The sequence below is a fragment of the Tachysurus fulvidraco genome, chromosome 14, assembly GCF_022655615.1.
Source record: "Tachysurus fulvidraco isolate hzauxx_2018 chromosome 14, HZAU_PFXX_2.0, whole genome shotgun sequence".
Lineage (NCBI taxonomy): Eukaryota > Metazoa > Chordata > Actinopteri > Siluriformes > Bagridae > Tachysurus > Tachysurus fulvidraco.
The window spans coordinates 18,971,021-18,990,447 of NC_062531.1; the positions used below are offsets into that span (position 1 = coordinate 18,971,021).

Sequence of the window (19,427 nt, forward strand, 5' to 3'; positions counted from 1 at the left end):
CGTAACTACTGAAAGCTAAAGCTAAAGCCCCATAATGATAACCATTAATACAATATTTACTTTCTAATTTATTAATTTTTTTATTTCTAATTGTTGCTAGGTATTTATTTAAGTTTGTCACAAAATATGCCAGATATAATGCATATTCAATCCGTCAAAAGGCCAAACTGTTTAAATTGTTAGTCGGTTTTTGCCAGCTGGTAGCAATGCTACATCAGATTCAGAATCAGAGTCAGATCATTTCACAGGTCATTTGTTTTTAAGAACTGTAGGACCATGAAAAAGTTCTCACAGTTATTGATATAATTTGTCAGCTTATAAGGAAAGTTGAGAATAACTTTCTTATCTGGCAAAAATGGCCTACCAGCTTGATTAAGCTCTTTATGTCTGTTTTGACACATTGCTTCACATTATTTGTACAGAATCGTGGTGCTATTCTTAAACTGAGTTTTTCCAATAAAGAAGTTTAGACCTCATAATTTACCGGGTTCCCTTAACTGTTTGGTCCACTGGGTCGTTTCGAGCCCCTGTCTAATCATTTTAAAATTGGAATCATCTACATCTACGTCCATTCCGGTATCTCCGTTCACATTGCCTTGATTGAACGTACAGTATTTACACTAGTGCTGCTTTTGTGTATTGTCTTGTATTTTTTTATCCTGCACTGTCTTGTTTGTCTTGTCATGCACTGATTGCACCAGGTTGCACAGATGCACTTTAAGTATTTAGGAATAACTTACTACGTCCTTAGCTCTGTCTTTTTTTATGTAGCACCATGATCCTGTACTGCAACAGCTATATATGGTTGAAATGACAATAAAAGCTTCTTGACTTGACTATGTAAGATACCCAATTTTCACCTGTTTGCCTGGAGCTTTGATGCAGTAATGTTATCTGCTGCACCACCATGGAACCAGTGAAGAATTTTATGAATCTAACCATCTATTCAATTATTTAGCACGTTAAACAAATGTGCACCATGTTACTTATTGGAACCCAACTGCTTATTATTCCTGTACCTACATTTATGGCATTTAGCAGACACCCTTATCCAGAGTGACTTACAATTTTTTTTTAAATTTCAATTTATACAACTGAGCAATTAACGGTTAAACAGTGGCAGCTTGGTGGACCTGGGATTCGAACTCATGACCTTTCGTTCAGCCGTCCGACACCTTCACCACTAGGCTACCACATCCCCTTACCACATCCACATACCTACCATGAAACACCTAAACCATTAATACTTTGTTAATAAATAGTTAATAGTTATGAAATGTTTTGTATATTTATTTTACCATATGTTAACATTGCTGGATGGAACAGTGGGGTATTGGGTAAGGGTTCTTTGTTTTGGTTTTTGGTTTGGGGTTTTCCTCCAAGTTCTCTGTTTGAGAGAATGGCTCCAGTAAATTGTTTAATATGTGTATATGTGTGGCTACATGTTTTTGGGGTGACTTAGGTGAGCTTGTAGTGTTTTTTTTTTGTGTGTTTTTTTTTGAGAAAGGGCTTCTGTCTAGCCACGATACTCCATAACCCATACTGTGATAGACATATTGCCACATGCAGAGGGTAATCAGTACTTGTCAGTTAATCTTGTAGCTCAGTTAATGTTGCTTTTATATAATGAATTTATTTTGGGGGATGTCCTGTTCTGGTGATGCAATGTTACTGTGGTGCTAATTATAAATGGGTGTGCAATCAGGTTATTGAAACCTTTTTATTTTTCCTATTTGCCACTAAAAAAGATTCTTTTCCATTTAATTTTTATACATTGTAATTTCACATTGAGTGTAGAAAAGGTTCTTACATGATTTTATCTTGAATTTTTTTTCTGTATTCTGCCACAAAACATGCCATTTTAACAAGCAGATTTTTATATCCATTGTAAATATAAAGTACATATCATAAAGCTAAATAGCATAGCAACAGCATTTTGTGCTGTCTAAGCTTCCATGTGTGCTCTGACTAGTAAACTTACAGAGTAATTAGACTCACAGTGAAGCCTGTTTTAGCTCAAGTGGCCGAATCATCTGTCTGAGATGTTGCAGCAATGAGATATTTCACATGGTTCAGTATAAATGAAAGCCACATCAATGCTGTGCCTGCTAACTCTGCAGTAGTGAATTTTGCTACACAGCACAGATTCTTATCCTTGGTAATGGCATGCCTCGTGTCCTGCAGATTTCCCTGTTCTAATACAGTAAGGAAAACAGTAAACTAAACATTTTTGCATCTTATAACTCATGACACCATTTACTTCCCAACCCCATGTTTACCAAAATAGCATGCAGTAATTGAAGACTAGCTCACTTTCAAAGTGCTTCAGTAAAAGATACTCATCAATCAACACGTTAGTTGCATCATGTGCCCAGCTTTCAAAGTGTATAATTGTGCTGTTATGTGCTTGCCTCTTACACTCATATAGTTTCAGACAATCCTCACTGAGACCCACCCCCTGTGGAGGTGTTCTACAGGGTTGTGTTCAAGATCCACTGTTCCTCTATGAGGAAAACAAAAGGAGCAAAGTGAAAGGCAGGCAGTCAGGGGACCGTTGTCAGATCTGAGGGAGGCAGGGGAGGGAGTCAGTCTCCAACCCATAGCTAATTATCGCCAGCAGCATGAGTGAGATATTACTCCACAGAGACGATGAAGTGAGTTGGGTAGCATCGTTACTTAGAGACCTGGAACACAATATACCCTGATTCATTAACCAGTGGGTCCAGAGGGCTGCTATCATCCCACATACAAACACTTTACCAAGGACAGAGGACCTCCTCCAGGAGTTTTTCTGAGGTTAGGATGGGGCAGCCACCTCAAGTGCAAGGGCCCTTGAGTATGACATAAGGGAGTTCTCCAGAATCTTGCTTCAAAAACAAAAACACTTGCAAATGAGGTGTGGACTAAGCTTTGATTTTTGAGCTTTGATTTCTGTTTATTTAAAATTTGGGAATGATATATTGGTAATGGACTCTGGCATCCAATCTAGGCTGTATTTCTGTATTTAACAGAAACTAGCCAATAATATTACAGAGACTATTCACATTAACTACCATAGCAATAATGATTAAAGCAAATGTAGTCTACAGTGGTATTTTGAGATTTTGGCATATGGAATGCTCTCTGAATGAGTTGTGGCACAAATCATAAAAAGACCTTTTGATCTCTAGAAACTTAGAAACTTGGAAAATTGAATTCTTTTCATATGTAGTTTGTAGTGGAAGTGGCTCAGTTGTGAATGTCAAATGTGCAGCATATTAAATATTATAGAAGCACCTGAACTGCTCACAACCAAATGTCTCAAAACAAATAGCATGGTACTTGAATCGTGAAACATTGTGCCCTGAAAAGTACTGGAAAGTTCTTGACTTGACCAGAACCTCAGTAAGTGTGCACTATATTTACCATTGCAAATGGCTGAACTGAGCACTATGAGTGCTGTGATCCAGATTGCTTAGTTAAGGCAAAAAAGTCCTAGCTAAAACTGTAAACTGTAAAAATGCATCATTACAGGCCTTATATTGAATCAGTGGGAAAGATACACAGAATCTGATGAAGTTACTGGCAGACAGCAATTAATGCTTTCTAAATGGATTACTATACACAGTGTAAAAAAAAAAAAAGATTCTCCTATAGGAGTCACACAAGAAAGGCTGACATTATTGATATTATTACAGGATAAAGGTGATCAGTCAGAATAACTGTGTTGGACCCAAACCATGCCAACAATTTCCTCCCACATATAGCACACTCGTATAATATTCTGATATAATTGCAGCACTACAGCTCTGACTAGGACTCAGCTGGAAAGAACTATGATCTAAAAACAAGTAAGCATAATCGTGTTGAGATTTAGTTGCCTGGGATACTTTCTGTAAATGCACTGGTACATTGGGCTGCTTCACAGGGCATCCCTGGGGATCCTGTTAGCAAGGCAGTGTGATACTGCAGAACGCATGTAGGCTGCAACACATTTATGGTCCAGTGAATGAAAACAGCAGTTAAAAAAGAAATAAATGTGTAATATATATAATATATGTGTATGTCTATATCTATGTAAATATAATATGTATCTCTCTCTCTCTCTCTCTCTCTCTCTATATATATATATATATATATATATATATATATATATATATATATATATATATATATATATATATATATATATATATATATATATATATATGTTGGTGGGATATGTTGGTTTATGGTTTATCAAGCTAAGATAACCTGATATATATATATATATATATATATATATATATATATATATATATATATATATATATATATATATATATATATATCAGGTTATCTTAGCTTGATAAACCATAAACCAACATAGTCCAGAGGGACATGCAATACTAATGCTGCTAGCTAGCACACAAAGCTGGCGTTGTGGAACAAGCATCAGAATAGTGTACAATAAGAATCACACTCATCTAGAACAAAGAACGATGTACAGTAGCAATGTTCATAATAGTCATTATACATAAGAAGTGCATCTTCCAAGAGGCTTTGAACGTAATGGCATGTTGGGTTACAAATTAAGGATCAAAACAAGGTTCAACCTTCCACTTTTCATGGTGGGGCTCACAGTGACAAGACAAAGAAAACCAGTCCAGACGACTTTTATATTTACATTTACGTTTAGGAAACAACCTTATCCAGGGAAAATTACATCAGTACTAATTAATAAACACATCCTCATATTGGTTCACTAGGTCGGGGACTGAGTACTTCATTCCAAAAACTAGGTCAAGACTGATTGGACCCCTCACCTCTTAGGGTACATGTACAAAATGTACATGTACCCTAAGAGGTGAGGGGTCCAATCAGTCAGTGCTAGAGGATTGGTGGGATCGTGGTACAGAGCAGGGTGTGATACATACTTTAAGGTAGTTTAAGGTCCATTTTTGGCTTTGTACGTTAGTGTATGTCTGATACTGCTAAAGTGGGAACTCACCAGGGGATGTCCTTGCAAGTTACCCAAACAAGAGAACATGTGTAAATTAACAGGGTTGTTACTGCAGCCCTCCATACTGGACATCTTACACGCAAGCCATCTAAATGACATTGCGAGTTCGAGAAATGGTGCTCTTGAGTGGCTCCAGTGGTGGGTCTTGGGAACCCATATTTGGGCTGTGTAAACTTAGTCATCTTGTAACCGTCGTGTGATTGTTCAGGCCACTTTGCATGAGCTCTCCTATTAAATCTGATCAACTACGGAGGCACTGTTGAGAGCGTTATCTTCTGGTGACATCACTCTCACTCTGAGGTTAATGCAAACACACAAGCTCTTTCACTATTTCAAAGTCTTGAGCCATAAAATGGCCTGACACTATTCACCACAAATGTTATTCTCAATTGGCCATTAGTATTTCCCATTAGCCCTGGGATATCCCATTACACTATGTATTTAAAACAAATTCAGACAAATTGAAATAAGTATCTTATCCTGTACTACGTAGTCTGTTACAGTATATGATATTTACTTCAATTTACAGTCTAATTAATGCTATCATAAGACATTATAAAAAATGTTAGTCTTTTATCACAACAGAACTGTCCAGTTTAGTGCATAAAAAAGACTGATATTGCATGTTGATAAGCTTATAATAACCTTGCTTTTTATAGCAGGGCCGAGATGTGGTAATCTGATTTGGAGTAATCTGCTCCAATCTGGCATAAATGCTGACCGCATGCCTCTTTCCCTCTAATGGGACACTCCTATTGGCTGAGCCTCAGCTTTACTGATATATGCTGTCAACCTAGAGCATGTCATATTGACATTCAACTAGACACATTTCTACATAGTCTAAACATTCCAAGCTGAATTTGCTCACTAATATGTAATGTAGTAATATTTAGTACATAACAGCCCAGAATGATAGAACAAGTTATAATACAATTTAGAAGAGAAACAGAAAGATTATATTAAAAGCTTATATACTCCATAAGTCATATTAAGTACCGTTAGTACAAGTAAAACCAGGAGTGTTGAATGCATTTGCTTACCTGATTCAACTTGGAGTCAAATTAGCTAGCCTCGTAGTAGAGTTTTGAAAATAGAACTGTGTATTCATTTATTTATTCTACTACTGCTGATCTTAGCTAAAAGCTAGAGAAGCAACCAACCTTTTAACAAATATTATATAACAATCCATTTAAACTCACGGTTGCCTAATTATACATCTTCCTGATTAGTTTCACTATAATTAATTCATTATTAATTTATATTATTTACTGAATAATACACCTAAAGATGAACAACTAAATAACCACCTGAAAAAAACGTTAAGGGGTTAAACAAGGTATAATTATATGCAAGCTGAAGTTGTCTGGGTTGCAGCGTAATGTTCTTATGTACTTGTGTAAGATGCCTGAACCTAAATCTCTCAAAAGGCACTCAATATCATGAGCCAGGCATGTGCTGTATTGCTAAACACGTGTATTTTGTATTCTTATGGACCAGAAACCACTTCATACACCATTGCATTTGTTATGAAATGATTTTTGTGTTACTGTACATCTTCAATCTATCCAATGAAGGAGAGATGTAACAATGCAGAATATTTTTTGTTCCAAATGGTGGCTGGCAGATAACTAAGAAACCTTTGCATGAATAGTCCAGTCAGAGAAAAGGGAAACATAATGTTAATTAATGATGTTTTATCTAACCTACAAAAACATTTTCAAACATTTTTACTTGCATAAATACATCTGACATGAAAGTACCCATCTATGCATTATCTCTAAGTTTGCTCCCTGATACAATTCCATAAATAAATAAAATGTTAATTTGTCTATCGTAAAAGGTGCCATGCAATAAAATTAATATTGAATTATGTATACAATTGAATTGAACCTGTGAGATCTTCAATTACATCTTAGTGTTACACTTTGCCGTGTTTATTCTATTTTTAACAAAAAATGCATATCTTATGTCACCTGAGCAATGATTCTAAAGGGGTTTAGTTAGAATTCTGTACTGTACTATGTACATACAGTTAAACAGCCACCTTATCCTACCTGAATAACATATATCCTGCTGTTAAAGCAAACAAGCGAATAACTCCTGGATGATGTAAAAGGTGTATCATGTGAAGAAAGAGTGCTCTCAGACTCCCCCTTCTGTCTACCTAGCTGTGGAAAGTGATACTGTAAACTCATTAAAAGTAACGACACATACAGCATAGGTATTATTTATTTTTAAATGATATATAACAATAAACATAAATAACAATTAAAGAAGTAAGTTTTAGAATTTATATGTATCTGAAGTTTATCCAGGAAGTTTGTGCTGGGACGTGAAGGCCATGAGTGTGACGCTGTACAGTTCAGTCTGGTCTCCTTTCAAAATCAGCGGAACACACAGCTGTACTACCTTGTTGGGCTGGAACACACACACACACACACACACACACACACACACACACACACACACACACACAAATAAATAAATATATCAGTGACAAAATTTAAATAAATCTACAAAGACAACGTTTTGTAGAAATGTCTAAAATAATTGGATCCACTTTTTAAGTCACTTGAACTATTGCTGTTTTGATTCTTGACACATGATATATAAATTCCATCTTCAGTCAAATCTGCCATGCAATCTTGGCATCACCTGAGTTTGATGTTTCTGCAGTAAGGTAATTACCAGGCTGGGATAATGGCAAAATTATTACTGTACACTAATGTTTGTGGCTGACTGGCAGCATTACATGTAATTCATTATTCATTATGTAAACCATGAAGACGTGTCTAAATTCTTTAACTTTGAGAAATAGATAACTTTCACGTAAGAAAAAAAAACTTCTACTTGAAGCTTTTCCCGTTAAGGGAATGACAGCGAATCATCTGTTTCCACCTAACTTTATCCTCGGCATCCTTTACTCTCGCACCAATTACCTTCATATCCTCTTTCAAAACATCCATATATCGCCTCTTTGGCCCTCCACCTGGCCCTCCTCTTACCTGGCAGCTCCATCTCCAACATCCTTCTACCAATATAACCATCTCCCTCCTCTGTACATGTCCAAACCATCTCAATATAGCCTCTCTGACCTTGTCGCCAAAACAGCCAACCTGAGGTGATATGTTCCTAATCCGGTCCATCACTCCTAAAGAGAACCGCAACATCCTCATCTCTGCTACCTCCATCTCTGCCTCATGTCTTTTCTTCACTGATTCAGTCTTCCCATGCAGCAGAGCTGCTCTTTCTACTCTGTTGTACATCTTTTCTTTGATTCTTGCTGACACTCTTCTGTCACACAACACTCCTGACACTTTTCTCCCCATCACACTGGAAGGTTGACCCCAAATACGTAAATGCCTACACCTTCTTGACCTCAGCCCCTCTTTAACCTCACTGTATTACTTCCCTTGCTCTCGCTCCTACACATGTATTCTGTCTTAAATAACAACTCGCATGTTTAAATTTGGCACGTTTTAGGCTAGATGTCCTTCCCTTCCTGGGACAGGCACAGAAATCACTGGCTTACAACCCCTGTGGCTAGAGTCGAGAAAATAAAACCTATAGGATTATTATAACCTCTTAACTATTACACATGTACAATTTATTGGTATATTGCTAGAGGGTTTGACTGTACCGGATTCTATAACATCTACCTAGTGTGTTTAGGAATGACTAAGCATGTAAGGCATACAGCATGTAATTGGGTTTAACTTTGTTAATCACTTGCATTGGTGTGTTCTATTACTAGTTTAAAGACAACTAAATAATAATAATAAAAAAACCCAAATGCCTAAAACTGCTTATTGCAAAGAATCAGCCATTTCCAAATAGACCTGGAATTTATTTAGATGAATTAAGCTTCTTAATGTATCTTATGAGTTCGAGATGATCCTGAAATGGTGATCTTGAGTGGCTTGAGTGTCTAAAACATTTAGACAGTATGTCAAAATACGTTTGACTTTTAGCTGTACAAATTAGCCATGTAAATTCAGTATGCTCTTTTATTGCTTAGTCGCCATAAGTTTCAAATCCTTTGTGAAATGTGAACTAATACTTTTAGAGACCCCAAAATTCCTTGTGCTTAAACAGTATAATGTGCATTTGGAATATAACCGCACGCACACACACGCGCACACACACACACACACGCACACACACGCACACACACATATACACACGCACACAGACACACGCACAGACACACACACAAACCCAACCCAAAATAGGAGCCTTTTCCCTGTGTTTCTGTAGATAGGAATATTTTGTAGCTCTAAACAGATGAAGATATTTGCTTGTTATAAGTGCTTACAGTGTGTCCAGCAGGTGGTGTCCAAGTGATAGTGATGGTACGTCTATGACCTGCATCCACACTTCCTTTGGTGGGGTCCACGCTGAACCCATGCTGCTGAAGACCAGCTATGTTCTCCCATAAAAACTCTCCATTCTGCATGGTAAGAGAACAGGAGACATGATGAGAAGAGACAGAGAAGATGGCAGGAAAGACAAAAGAGAGAACGAAAAGTGTAATATATTTAAATTCCAGATATAATTAATTTTGGCAATGTGTGAAATATTAGAGTGTGTTCAGGTCTGGGAGATCCAATGTAAAGCATACCTTCTTGTGTGTTTGTGTGCTGTGGATGCAGCCCACCTCCAACTCCCGCACTGCCGCTGTCACCTGGTCCTCACGATACACACATCTCAGAGTCAGCAAAATAGGTGTGGGCAGCTTCTTCCTCTCTTTGTGTGTGTGTGGGTGTGGGGTGGGGGAACAATAAAGAGACAACGACATTAAACAACAAATAAAAGCAAACCTTGAAAATAAGAGATATTTGTCTGGAAATGTCACATGAGCTAGTTTGAGCTAGTTTATTTTATGTACCTGTGTGTTCAGCTTCACCTGCTCTGTATATGTTTGAAGGAATGAGTGATTCAGAGCTCAGGTCTAACGGATCTCCACCACAAACAAACATGGTGTGAGATCGTGCTGCACCCCGTAACTCCAGATCACACACTGTTTGCTGTCTCACACACACACGCACCCACGCACGCACGCACGCACGCACAAGCACACACACACACACACACACACACACACACACACACATACACACACACAAATTCTTAAAGTTTACAAGACACTACAAATATGCAACATATCAGCAATGACTCAAAGAGGTACCTATAAGACACAGCATACTGTACATGTGCAAATAAATGTGTGGACATTTTACAGAGAAACCAAAAAGCAACAACTCCTCAGTCCTGAAGAATTTCCTGTGCTGGAAAACATCACAAAGCAGCGTTGCTTATACCCAAGAATTCTTCAATAAATGTTATATAAACATCTCCTAAAAAACCTCACCACATGAATTATACAGTGTTTAGAAAAGTCTACACACATCTGCTAAATATCCTGGCTGTGTAAGTGTGTAATGTGAATATACTCAAAATAATTATGAAAATCAAAATAATTATCATACACCGGTCATCAGTGACGTGATTTTCTGAACTTTTTGATTTCATCTGACTGATAAAATCATGAGAGGTATCGTTAAGAAAAGGTGTATAAAAGAATTTCCTAACATTAACATTAGATTTACTATTAAACACTGTGATAGCAATCATCGGCATTCATCATCAATAGGGCACCACAGTGACAGAACAGGACACCACATTACTTTCTGCATGTGACAACAATCTCTCATATTCTTTACATGACTGGGTTATGGAGTATGGCGGCTAGATGGAAGCCCAGGCTTGATTAGATCCAGGCTTGACTAAATCACTCCAAACCATGTGGCAAACTGTTTCATGATCCTCTGAGACCAATTCCAAACGTTATGTTACCCACCATGCAAAACCTCAGGAGTCTGCCAGTAAGCTGAAGATGAAAGAGAATTTTCCCTTTTGCATGACCTAAAGCATACATCTAATTCAAGAAGCAACAGCTTAGCCAAAGGATCAGTGTTTCTGAATCTGATCAAGCCAGAACCCAGACTTGACTCCAACTAAAAATCTGGGTGACTTGAAGTCAAGAGATGCTCTTAGAGTTTGATGGATATAGAATGGTTTTATGAGAAAGAGTTGGAAAATATTGCCAAAGTCAAGATGTACCCTCTTGATTGACTCTTAATTATAAAATCAAATGGTACGTCAACAAGAAATTTATCACAAAATCCTGCCATTTTCTACACAGGGTGTGCAGACTTATGTATATATATTAACTACACACACACACACACACACACACACACACACACACACACCTCTCTTCAGATATAATGTTTCATTCAATCTTCAATTCCCTTTTTTGACTCCGACCTGGATGTGTAAATCTTTATATGCTTTAAACAAAAGCTTTAAACAAATGATCTATTATTTAGTGCCAGAAGATCTCTCACATGGTTCATAAGCTGTACATGGAGTACATCTCGGTAATGTAGACTCTCGTGATCAGGCTGGAACTTCACAGTGATGTCCTGAGTTTCACCGGGGGCAATAGTGCCTTCTGGGGGCGACACACTGAACACACTCTGACCGCTGTAATTCTGAGTGCCTGTTAGAAACAACAGAAAAAATAATGATCGAGATATGTGTCAAAGCTATACATCGTTTTAGAGCTTACATTATTTAGCGCTGGTCACAGTAGGTATACACTGTAATGACACAGCCCAGCTCTTTAAGGTAGATTTAAGATCTACCAAACAGCATCTGTTATCCTAATAACATATTGTATTATAGTATCTCACATCATTATACTTTAATACTTGAACACTTATCCTGTCCTAAGTGTGTAGAGTGTAAGAATATCTGTCGCTGTGCACTTACCCAGAGTCGTGCATGGTGTGTAATATGTAGACAGAAAATCTGGAAGCAAGCGTGTGTCCTTGTGTTTGGAGATGCTGAAGCTGTCCAAAAACACACTGAACTGTACAAGCAGAGTGGAAGCGTTCTGGAGCTGCATGTTAGTAAAACAGGATGGGAAGGAGAAAAAAACAAAAAAAAAAACACAAGCATTACGCACACTAAGACCGTCTGACTCCTTAAATTCTGATCAGTAACACTGAATTATCAACTTGACAGATCAGATTAGTGCTGGGTCACACTACCAATTAACTACTTATTAAAAATACATAAAATCATACAAACACAATCATTCATATCACAGGCAGTGCATATATCTAAAAGGCCTTTGCACTCATTGCACTTCCTTTGCTATTTTTTTTTTATACAAAGAACCCTATTAAGTACCTGCATTTATGCTGCTAACATGTATTATATGTTTATATTTTCACTGTAATTCTAGAACTGTCATTCGTCGTGTCAAATGTTTTGATTTAGTAACTATTGTGCTATCTTGTGCTGTTTGGACATTTATATATTTCTGTATAAGTGAATGTGTGCTGTTTTATGTAGTTGAAGAAGTCTTTATTTAGTTAACACATATACATTACAGCACAGTAAACCACATTTCTTTGCATATCCCTGCTTGATAGGAAGTCGGGGTCAGAGCATAGGGTCAGCCATAATACAGCACGTCTGGAGCAGAGAGGGTTATGGGCCAAACAGTGGCAGCTTGGCAGTACTGGGGTTTAAACCCTGACCCTTCTGATCAAACGTGTTCTTTTATAGGTGCATATGTTGGAAATTGAAGATTTACTTTCTACGTTAAGTTCATATCAGAATGATTTTATGAATGAAGTGAGAGGAAATGTAAGTGTATCATTTAAGTTATACTGAGTGTTGAGTATTTATGCATTAGAAATCTCAAAAACCTAAACTGACTCACATCTGCAAACATGCTTGATATTAAAGTGAATAATAAGTACAACTCTGACCTTACAAAACACAGTCACGCCTTCCTACACCTGTGTCCTTCCATAACCATCATCATTTAATCACATACTTAATAGTAGTGATAGACACAAGCTTACTAGTCAGGTTTAAAAGAATGGCAAGGTTTAAATTGGTTAACTCTGCTATTACCACCAAAAATTACAACCTCTGAATTATTTTCTGTAACTATTAATAAGAAACCAGTCTATACATTTAGTTTAATGCTTACTGAAGTTAAAAAGCGAACAGTGAAGGAATCCTACAACATGAATTATGGCTTATGCGTTACCGTAAACACTTGGCTGGTTATCTGTTTCTCTAACACATATCCGAAATCCATGATTCGTCCCTCATGATTGCAGTTGACAAGAGATTCGATGCCTTCTCCACACAGTGTGAACTCCAGGGTCATTTTACTGCAGCTCACCTCCAGTATTTCACGATACTGATAAAAAAATATTAAATCAGTATCACTATCAAAATGACATTAGTATATTTACAACATTCTTTTTCTTTCTCATGGTGACAGACACACATTTCCACTTCCATTCAGAATTTCTATTTAGAAGTCATTTATTAACAAATAGGATCTATTTTTTGTTTTCTCCCTAAAAGGAACAAGGGATGATTGATTGATTCTAAATATGAAGGCAGTCTTGTGATGCCTTGCTTATTAGACCGACCTATACAGAAATGGATCACTGAAATGCTATAAATGCTTTGTGCACTGAAACACTGGAATCTGTCCAGCTATTTTTGATATAACTATGTGAGGGTCTGTGAGGGTTTATTGTCCTACACACCACTAGAGATCAGTATTGTTTACCTTTTTAGCAAGAGCTGGTGTAAAGGCCAGCAGGAGCGTGTGTGTCGCTCCAGGCTTGACTCCTCTCATCGCGTTCAACACAGCGAAGGGCCCGTTTAAGTCCAGCATCGAAGACTTCAGCTATAGCTCATGTTAAGAAAAACATATTGCTAGCACAAAAAATAAGATGATCCTAAAATGGCATACAGATCATGCTAGTCAGCTGTCAGTTTCAACAAAATCTTTGTTTGTTGGCAGACAATACAAATAAATGTTTTTCAACTCAAATTTCAGCACACTCAACAATTTACTCAAAAAATGATATCACAGCTGTTGATTATAAATGATTGATTCTAATCAGTCAAAAAGTGTTGATTCATTTTACATAACAACATAATGAGAAATAGATTGAAAACATAATCATTGATACGCTGAAGCCATTTCTGAGGAGTTGTTTCTATAATATTTATGGACAGAGTCTTCGATGTTAGCAGTGGGTTTTTTGTCAGCAGAAAGACTTCAGGACAGACAAGCTGTTTTATTTTGTTCTAATAATTGTAAAAATAGAGTACAAAAGGGGAAACCGAGTCAATAACCATTTCTAGCTGTAACTTAAGTGATAACAAGAACTAATTTGAACTAAGAACATGGAAGGTCCACAATATTAAATAGTCTTGAGTTTAATGTCTGTTGCTTATAGTTCAAATGCTGAGAATGGGGAGGTGTTAATGTGCTAAAGTATGTATGCATGTATGCATGTATGTATGTATGTATGTATCTATCAATCGATTTATCAGAATTTTTTAAAAAAGTAAGTAGTAAATGTAAGATATTAATAAATTCAGATGATGTACAAAACAACAGGAACTACATGTGATGATAATAATAATAATAATAATAATAATAATAATAATAATAATAATAAGAAGAAGAAGAAGAAGAAGAAGAAGAAGAAGAAGAAGAAGATGCTTTGACATCTGCGTCAGAAGGATACCTGAACAAACTCTGAACAAATGTTCTGGACTGTCACCTTTTTCAAAACCTTCTGGCCTAAAGCAAAAAAAAAATATATATATACATATGAGAATAAAAAAAAAAACATTAATCCCTCCCATTTGACTCAAGCAGCAGCAAAACAGAATCAGTATTTCTACAGAGGCAGATCTGTCTTACCGACTGCCATCTGGTTGAAATTGATGGTGGTTTCACCGTTGTCAGAGATGACCATCAGCATAGGTCGAACAGCTGGGCAATGCAACTCCAGGTACAGTGTGTTATATGGGCTGTGTAACAAGAGTTCAACTTTTATTAACCCAGCTCTGCCCTCAAGCATACTGACTCAAGAACATATTAAAGTAATTCTTTACTAGTCAGCACGCTGCACAATTCTCCCCAAAATTTGGGGCAATATGCCTCATATCCAAATGATCAAGACTAATGGGAGAACATTTTTCACCATACAACCAAAGGGTTTCTGTTTCTTTTATTTGGAAAAACTGTCAGACTTGTTTGCAATGCCTAGTACCTTGTCTTGCATCTACTGAAAAGCTTCCTGTTAACATTTTTCACGTTAAAATGAATGTGGTCAAAAATATGAGTAAACATGTACAGTGGACAATGCGTACATCAGTCAAACACATATACAGTATCATTAGAAAGGTGGTGAACCCTTTAGAAGTTTCTGTATCATCAGATTTTCACACAAGTCCTAAAAGTAAACAAAGTGAACTAAATCAAACAAATGAGCCAAAATATTATACTTCATTTAATTATTGAGAAATATGATCCAGCATTACATATATGTATGTGAACCTTTGCTTTCGGTATCTGTTGTGAGCCCTTGTGCAGCAATAACTGTAAGTAAAGTGCCCAGTATCTTTTGATCAGTCCTTCACAATGTCTTTAAGAAATTTATCTTATTCCTCAGTACAGAAGATCTTCAACACTGGCATTTTGAAGGTTTTCCTCACATGAACTCCACCATAAGAACCTTGTACCGTCTGTGAAACATGGTGGTGGCAGTATCATGCTTTTGGCACTACCACCACAATGTTTCACAGATTGTACAAGGTTCTTATGGTGGAATTCAGTATTTTCCTTTTCTCAAAAAATAAGCCTTCTCATTTTAAACCAAAAAGTTTTATTTTGGTCTCATTCCTCCACAATTTTCTTTTACAATAGTCTTCTGGCTTGTCCACGTGATCTTTAGCAAACTTTATGGGTAGCAATGTTCTTTTTGGAGAGTAGTGGGTTTCTCTTTGCAACTCATAGCCTGCAGGCTCATAAACATTAACATTAGCCAAAGTAAAAGAGGCCTTTATTTGCTTAGTTACTCCGGGTTCCTTTCTGACCCAACAAACTATTACATGTCTTGCTTTTGGAGTGATCTTTGTGGGTTGACCACATCTGGGGAGGGTCGGGAATTACCCCCATTTGTCTGACTATAGCTTTGTGGAGTCCAAACACTTTGAAGATAATTTTCTAACCTTTTCCAGCCTGATGAACAACAATAACACTTTTTCTGAAGGCCTCAGAAATCTCCATTGTTTGTGCCATAATCCACTTCCACAAACACGCAGCATGAACACCAGACTTTGATTCTTTAAATACAATAGGACACTCACAGAGACCTGATTTTGATTGTCATCTCATTGACTGAAATCAGATGGACTCGAATTTGACCTTGAAAGTAAATACTAACCCTAGAGGTTCACATACTTTTATCTCTCACAGAATATTGGAACATTTTCCTGAATAAAAAAAATGTATAATATTTGTGTCTACTTTGTTTGATTGGGTTCACTTTGTCTGCTTTTAGGACCTGTGTGAAAGTCTGAACATGTTCTGGGTCATATTTATGTAGAAATATAGAAATTTCTAAAGGGTTCACATACTTTCAAGCGACACTATATATGCTTGTGAACCCTTAAGAAATATATACATATGCGTTAATCAGGCCCGGCTCCAGATATGAGATGAAAGGTGGCCAAGTGATATTCCAGGTGGGCCGGTTGGATTGGGGTGGGTGGGGGGTTCTTTAATGCTTTAATCTCTCATGTGTATAGTTTTAATACCATATCTTTAAGACAGTTGTTAGGGTTGTTTGTTATTGTTGTGTTTGTGTTTTCTTCATTTTTAATATTTTTTGTACATATTTTGGAACTGTTTAGTAACTTTATATACAAAAAGGGTTAACATATTTATTTTTACATTCTCTCTTTTTGCATTTATAATATTTTTTGACCCCTTAACAGATCTTGTATCAATTAAGTAACTTTAGATTTGATAAATATGGGCAAATCTTTTAAAATAATTATTTACATCAACTAGAACAAACCTGTTCCTTGAGTGAAGCATGAACTGTAAGAATTGGGTTTTGTTAAAAAGGGGCAGTTCTTTTAAAAGTTCTAATGCTGCTTTCCAGTTTCGAAAACCTGTCGAAATAAACGTGTAATTTTCAGAGAAAGCAACACCGAACACTCGACACGGAAAACAAAAGCATGCATCGCGATCTACAGAATATTCAAGCCATGGCCGTGACTGATACCAAGCGGCCAAAAAACATCTCTCTCTCCCTCCAAAAGAGTTCGGGGTATGATTTCAGAACCGGCTGGTAAGGATTGCTGCACCTTTCAGTGGGTGTATTTGTGCTTTTGACACCAGCGGAAGCTGCAGATGAACTCGACTCATCCATTTCTCCGACCTCATTGCTGCAAATGAACGAGTAGGTGGTAGCTGTGTCCTGGAGAGCTAAAGTGGTTTTCTTTTGGCCTTTCGGAACAAGAAATCTGTACATGTTGTATTTTATTAGGCTATATATAGTGTGTTAATCAAGTTCACTAACAGTTCTAATAAAGTTACTGAGACTTTCGTTTATTACTTTATAAGCACGTTCGTTTACCTCAAAGGTTGCGTGAATGAATGAGCTAAGTCTGTCTGTCTGTCTAGGAGGGGAAAAAAGGGGGTTGGGCAGAAATTAGAAAATAACGTATCTCGAGCTGAATTGAATATCGCGTCAATTTTGTAATTGGCTGTTATGTGGTGTGGGGCCAGGGTGGGCCAAGCCTCTGATTGGGTGGGCCAGGCCCACTCTGTCCCCCCCGTGGAACCGGGCCTGGTGTTAATCCAACTGTTTTTATTTTATTTAATTTATTTAATTTCCTATGGGTAAGTTAGAAGAACGGTACAGATGCTAACCCCGTCCTTAGCTTGTGTGATTGTTTATACAGAATGAATTGTGTAAATTTTTAAGCAATTTCAGTTCACCTGTATAAGGGTTCCCCCGATTCCTTTTGGGGTGTAATGTCTCCATTGGACACAAAGCAGGGGATGACATAACGGCTACATCTCTCTTGGTAAGTGCGGAGTAGAGAGGCCTTCGCGGCAACATACTCATCTGAGCTAGATAAATAAAGAGTGTATTAGCAGTTTTCACCTAAACATCCCTTTTTGTTTAGAACCTGATCTGAAGAATTATGTCCTATAGTTTGAAGACACCTGACCATCACAGGCATTTGTGGTTCTTCCACATGGAAGGCATGTCTTTATATGCTGTAGAGTTACAATTTCCCTTCACTGGAACTAAGGGGCCCAAACCTTTTTCAGGATGATGATGCCTCTGCGCACAACATGAGCTCCATGAAGAGATAATGTGCCAATTTTGGATTGAAGAACTCAAGCATAGAGAACCGATCTCATTCAAAGTCAACACCTTTGAGCTGAACTGCACTGCACTGAACTGAAAGGACAAATCCCCACACCCATGCCCCAAAATTTAGTGGAAACCCTTCTGAAGCATGCAGCTTATTATTACAGCTAAAAGAGAGTAAATCTGGAATGTGATGTTTAAAAAGCACATATAGATGTGATTGTCAGGTGTCTGGTCTATGTATTGTACACTTAAGAGGAACACTGACTTCTTCTGTATGTCTTCTGGTTTCTGGGCCTGTAAAGGACTCTCACTTCTGGTAGTTAGAGAGCTAGTCTTCTCATTTAGCTTGTTTGAGTTATGATTTATGGGAGACTTCTTCCTCTTCTTTGGTTCCTCTTTTTGTTGTTCTGGTATCTCCTTTTTGTTCTAAAAGCATGACAATAGAAAAACATAAATGCGTGTCTCCATCTAGATTAGATAAAAAAAAGCCAGATAATGGTTGTATCCTGTTGTCCTCATCATCAACTTTCTTGAATACCTGTTGCTCCTCTTTCTGCGACAGGAGCCGAACAGCCTCTGCCTTGATGGCGTCATCAGACAGCGACGGGCTGAATGTAACTTGGACCAGACACCTCTGTGGACAAAAGCTGCAACCATTAGCTTTTAAGCTTTTAGCTCATTAAGGTGCAATAATTTAACACTTTTAAAAGTGTAGTATTAAACAGAAACAGCATTACCTGACCAGGCAGCACACGTCCTGTAGTGGGGCTTACTGTAAATTCAGAGTTTTCAGGATGAGTGAATGTGAAGAATCTGGCACCTACAGGAGAGACGTGGCCCTTTCCAATGCGTGGCATAGGGTGTGTAAAGTTATTGAGACTCGTGTGGGAGTTCAGCACATAAAGAACTGCTGTGGACCGATCTCCTACTGCTGTTGCTCCAAACTGCACCAGGGAATTAGAGAGCTCCAGGACAGGGCGCACTCCAATTGCATGGCATGGTAACTGAAACACTCTAAGTGGAAAATGGACCAAAATGATTTAAACCACTTGACCGCCATAATAATAAATCTAAATAATATAAAAGCACAAGTTAGTGTAGCTAACAAGAAGAAGTACACAGGGTGCATAGGGCGAGACTTTATT

General features: G+C 37.4%; 1 protein-coding gene across 2 annotated transcripts in view; it reads right to left on the reverse strand.

Annotated features, from left to right (window-relative positions):
* Nucleotides 1-7,192: 7,192 nt before the first annotated feature.
* The window catches only part of cfap74 (cilia and flagella associated protein 74), a 49,621-nt gene continuing 37,386 nt past the window's right edge, over nucleotides 7,193-19,427 (reverse strand). For both annotated transcript variants that reach the window (XM_027167289.2, XM_047800188.1), the window contains exons 26-39: nucleotides 19,020-19,296; nucleotides 18,821-18,916; nucleotides 18,548-18,708; nucleotides 17,898-18,032; nucleotides 14,805-14,914; nucleotides 14,626-14,681; nucleotides 13,653-13,772; nucleotides 13,116-13,271; nucleotides 11,819-11,948; nucleotides 11,392-11,546; nucleotides 9,870-10,008; nucleotides 9,603-9,727; nucleotides 9,297-9,431; nucleotides 7,193-7,399 (exon numbers count right to left, since the gene is read on the reverse strand). In XM_027167289.2, coding sequence (XP_027023090.2) covers nucleotides 7,289-7,399; nucleotides 9,297-9,431; nucleotides 9,603-9,727; nucleotides 9,870-10,008; nucleotides 11,392-11,546; nucleotides 11,819-11,948; nucleotides 13,116-13,271; nucleotides 13,653-13,772; nucleotides 14,626-14,681; nucleotides 14,805-14,914; nucleotides 17,898-18,032; nucleotides 18,548-18,708; nucleotides 18,821-18,916; nucleotides 19,020-19,296 — 1,906 coding nt within the window. In that variant the 3' untranslated portion in view covers nucleotides 7,193-7,288. The remainder of the gene's footprint in view (nucleotides 7,400-9,296; nucleotides 9,432-9,602; nucleotides 9,728-9,869; nucleotides 10,009-11,391; nucleotides 11,547-11,818; nucleotides 11,949-13,115; nucleotides 13,272-13,652; nucleotides 13,773-14,625; nucleotides 14,682-14,804; nucleotides 14,915-17,897; nucleotides 18,033-18,547; nucleotides 18,709-18,820; nucleotides 18,917-19,019; nucleotides 19,297-19,427) is intronic.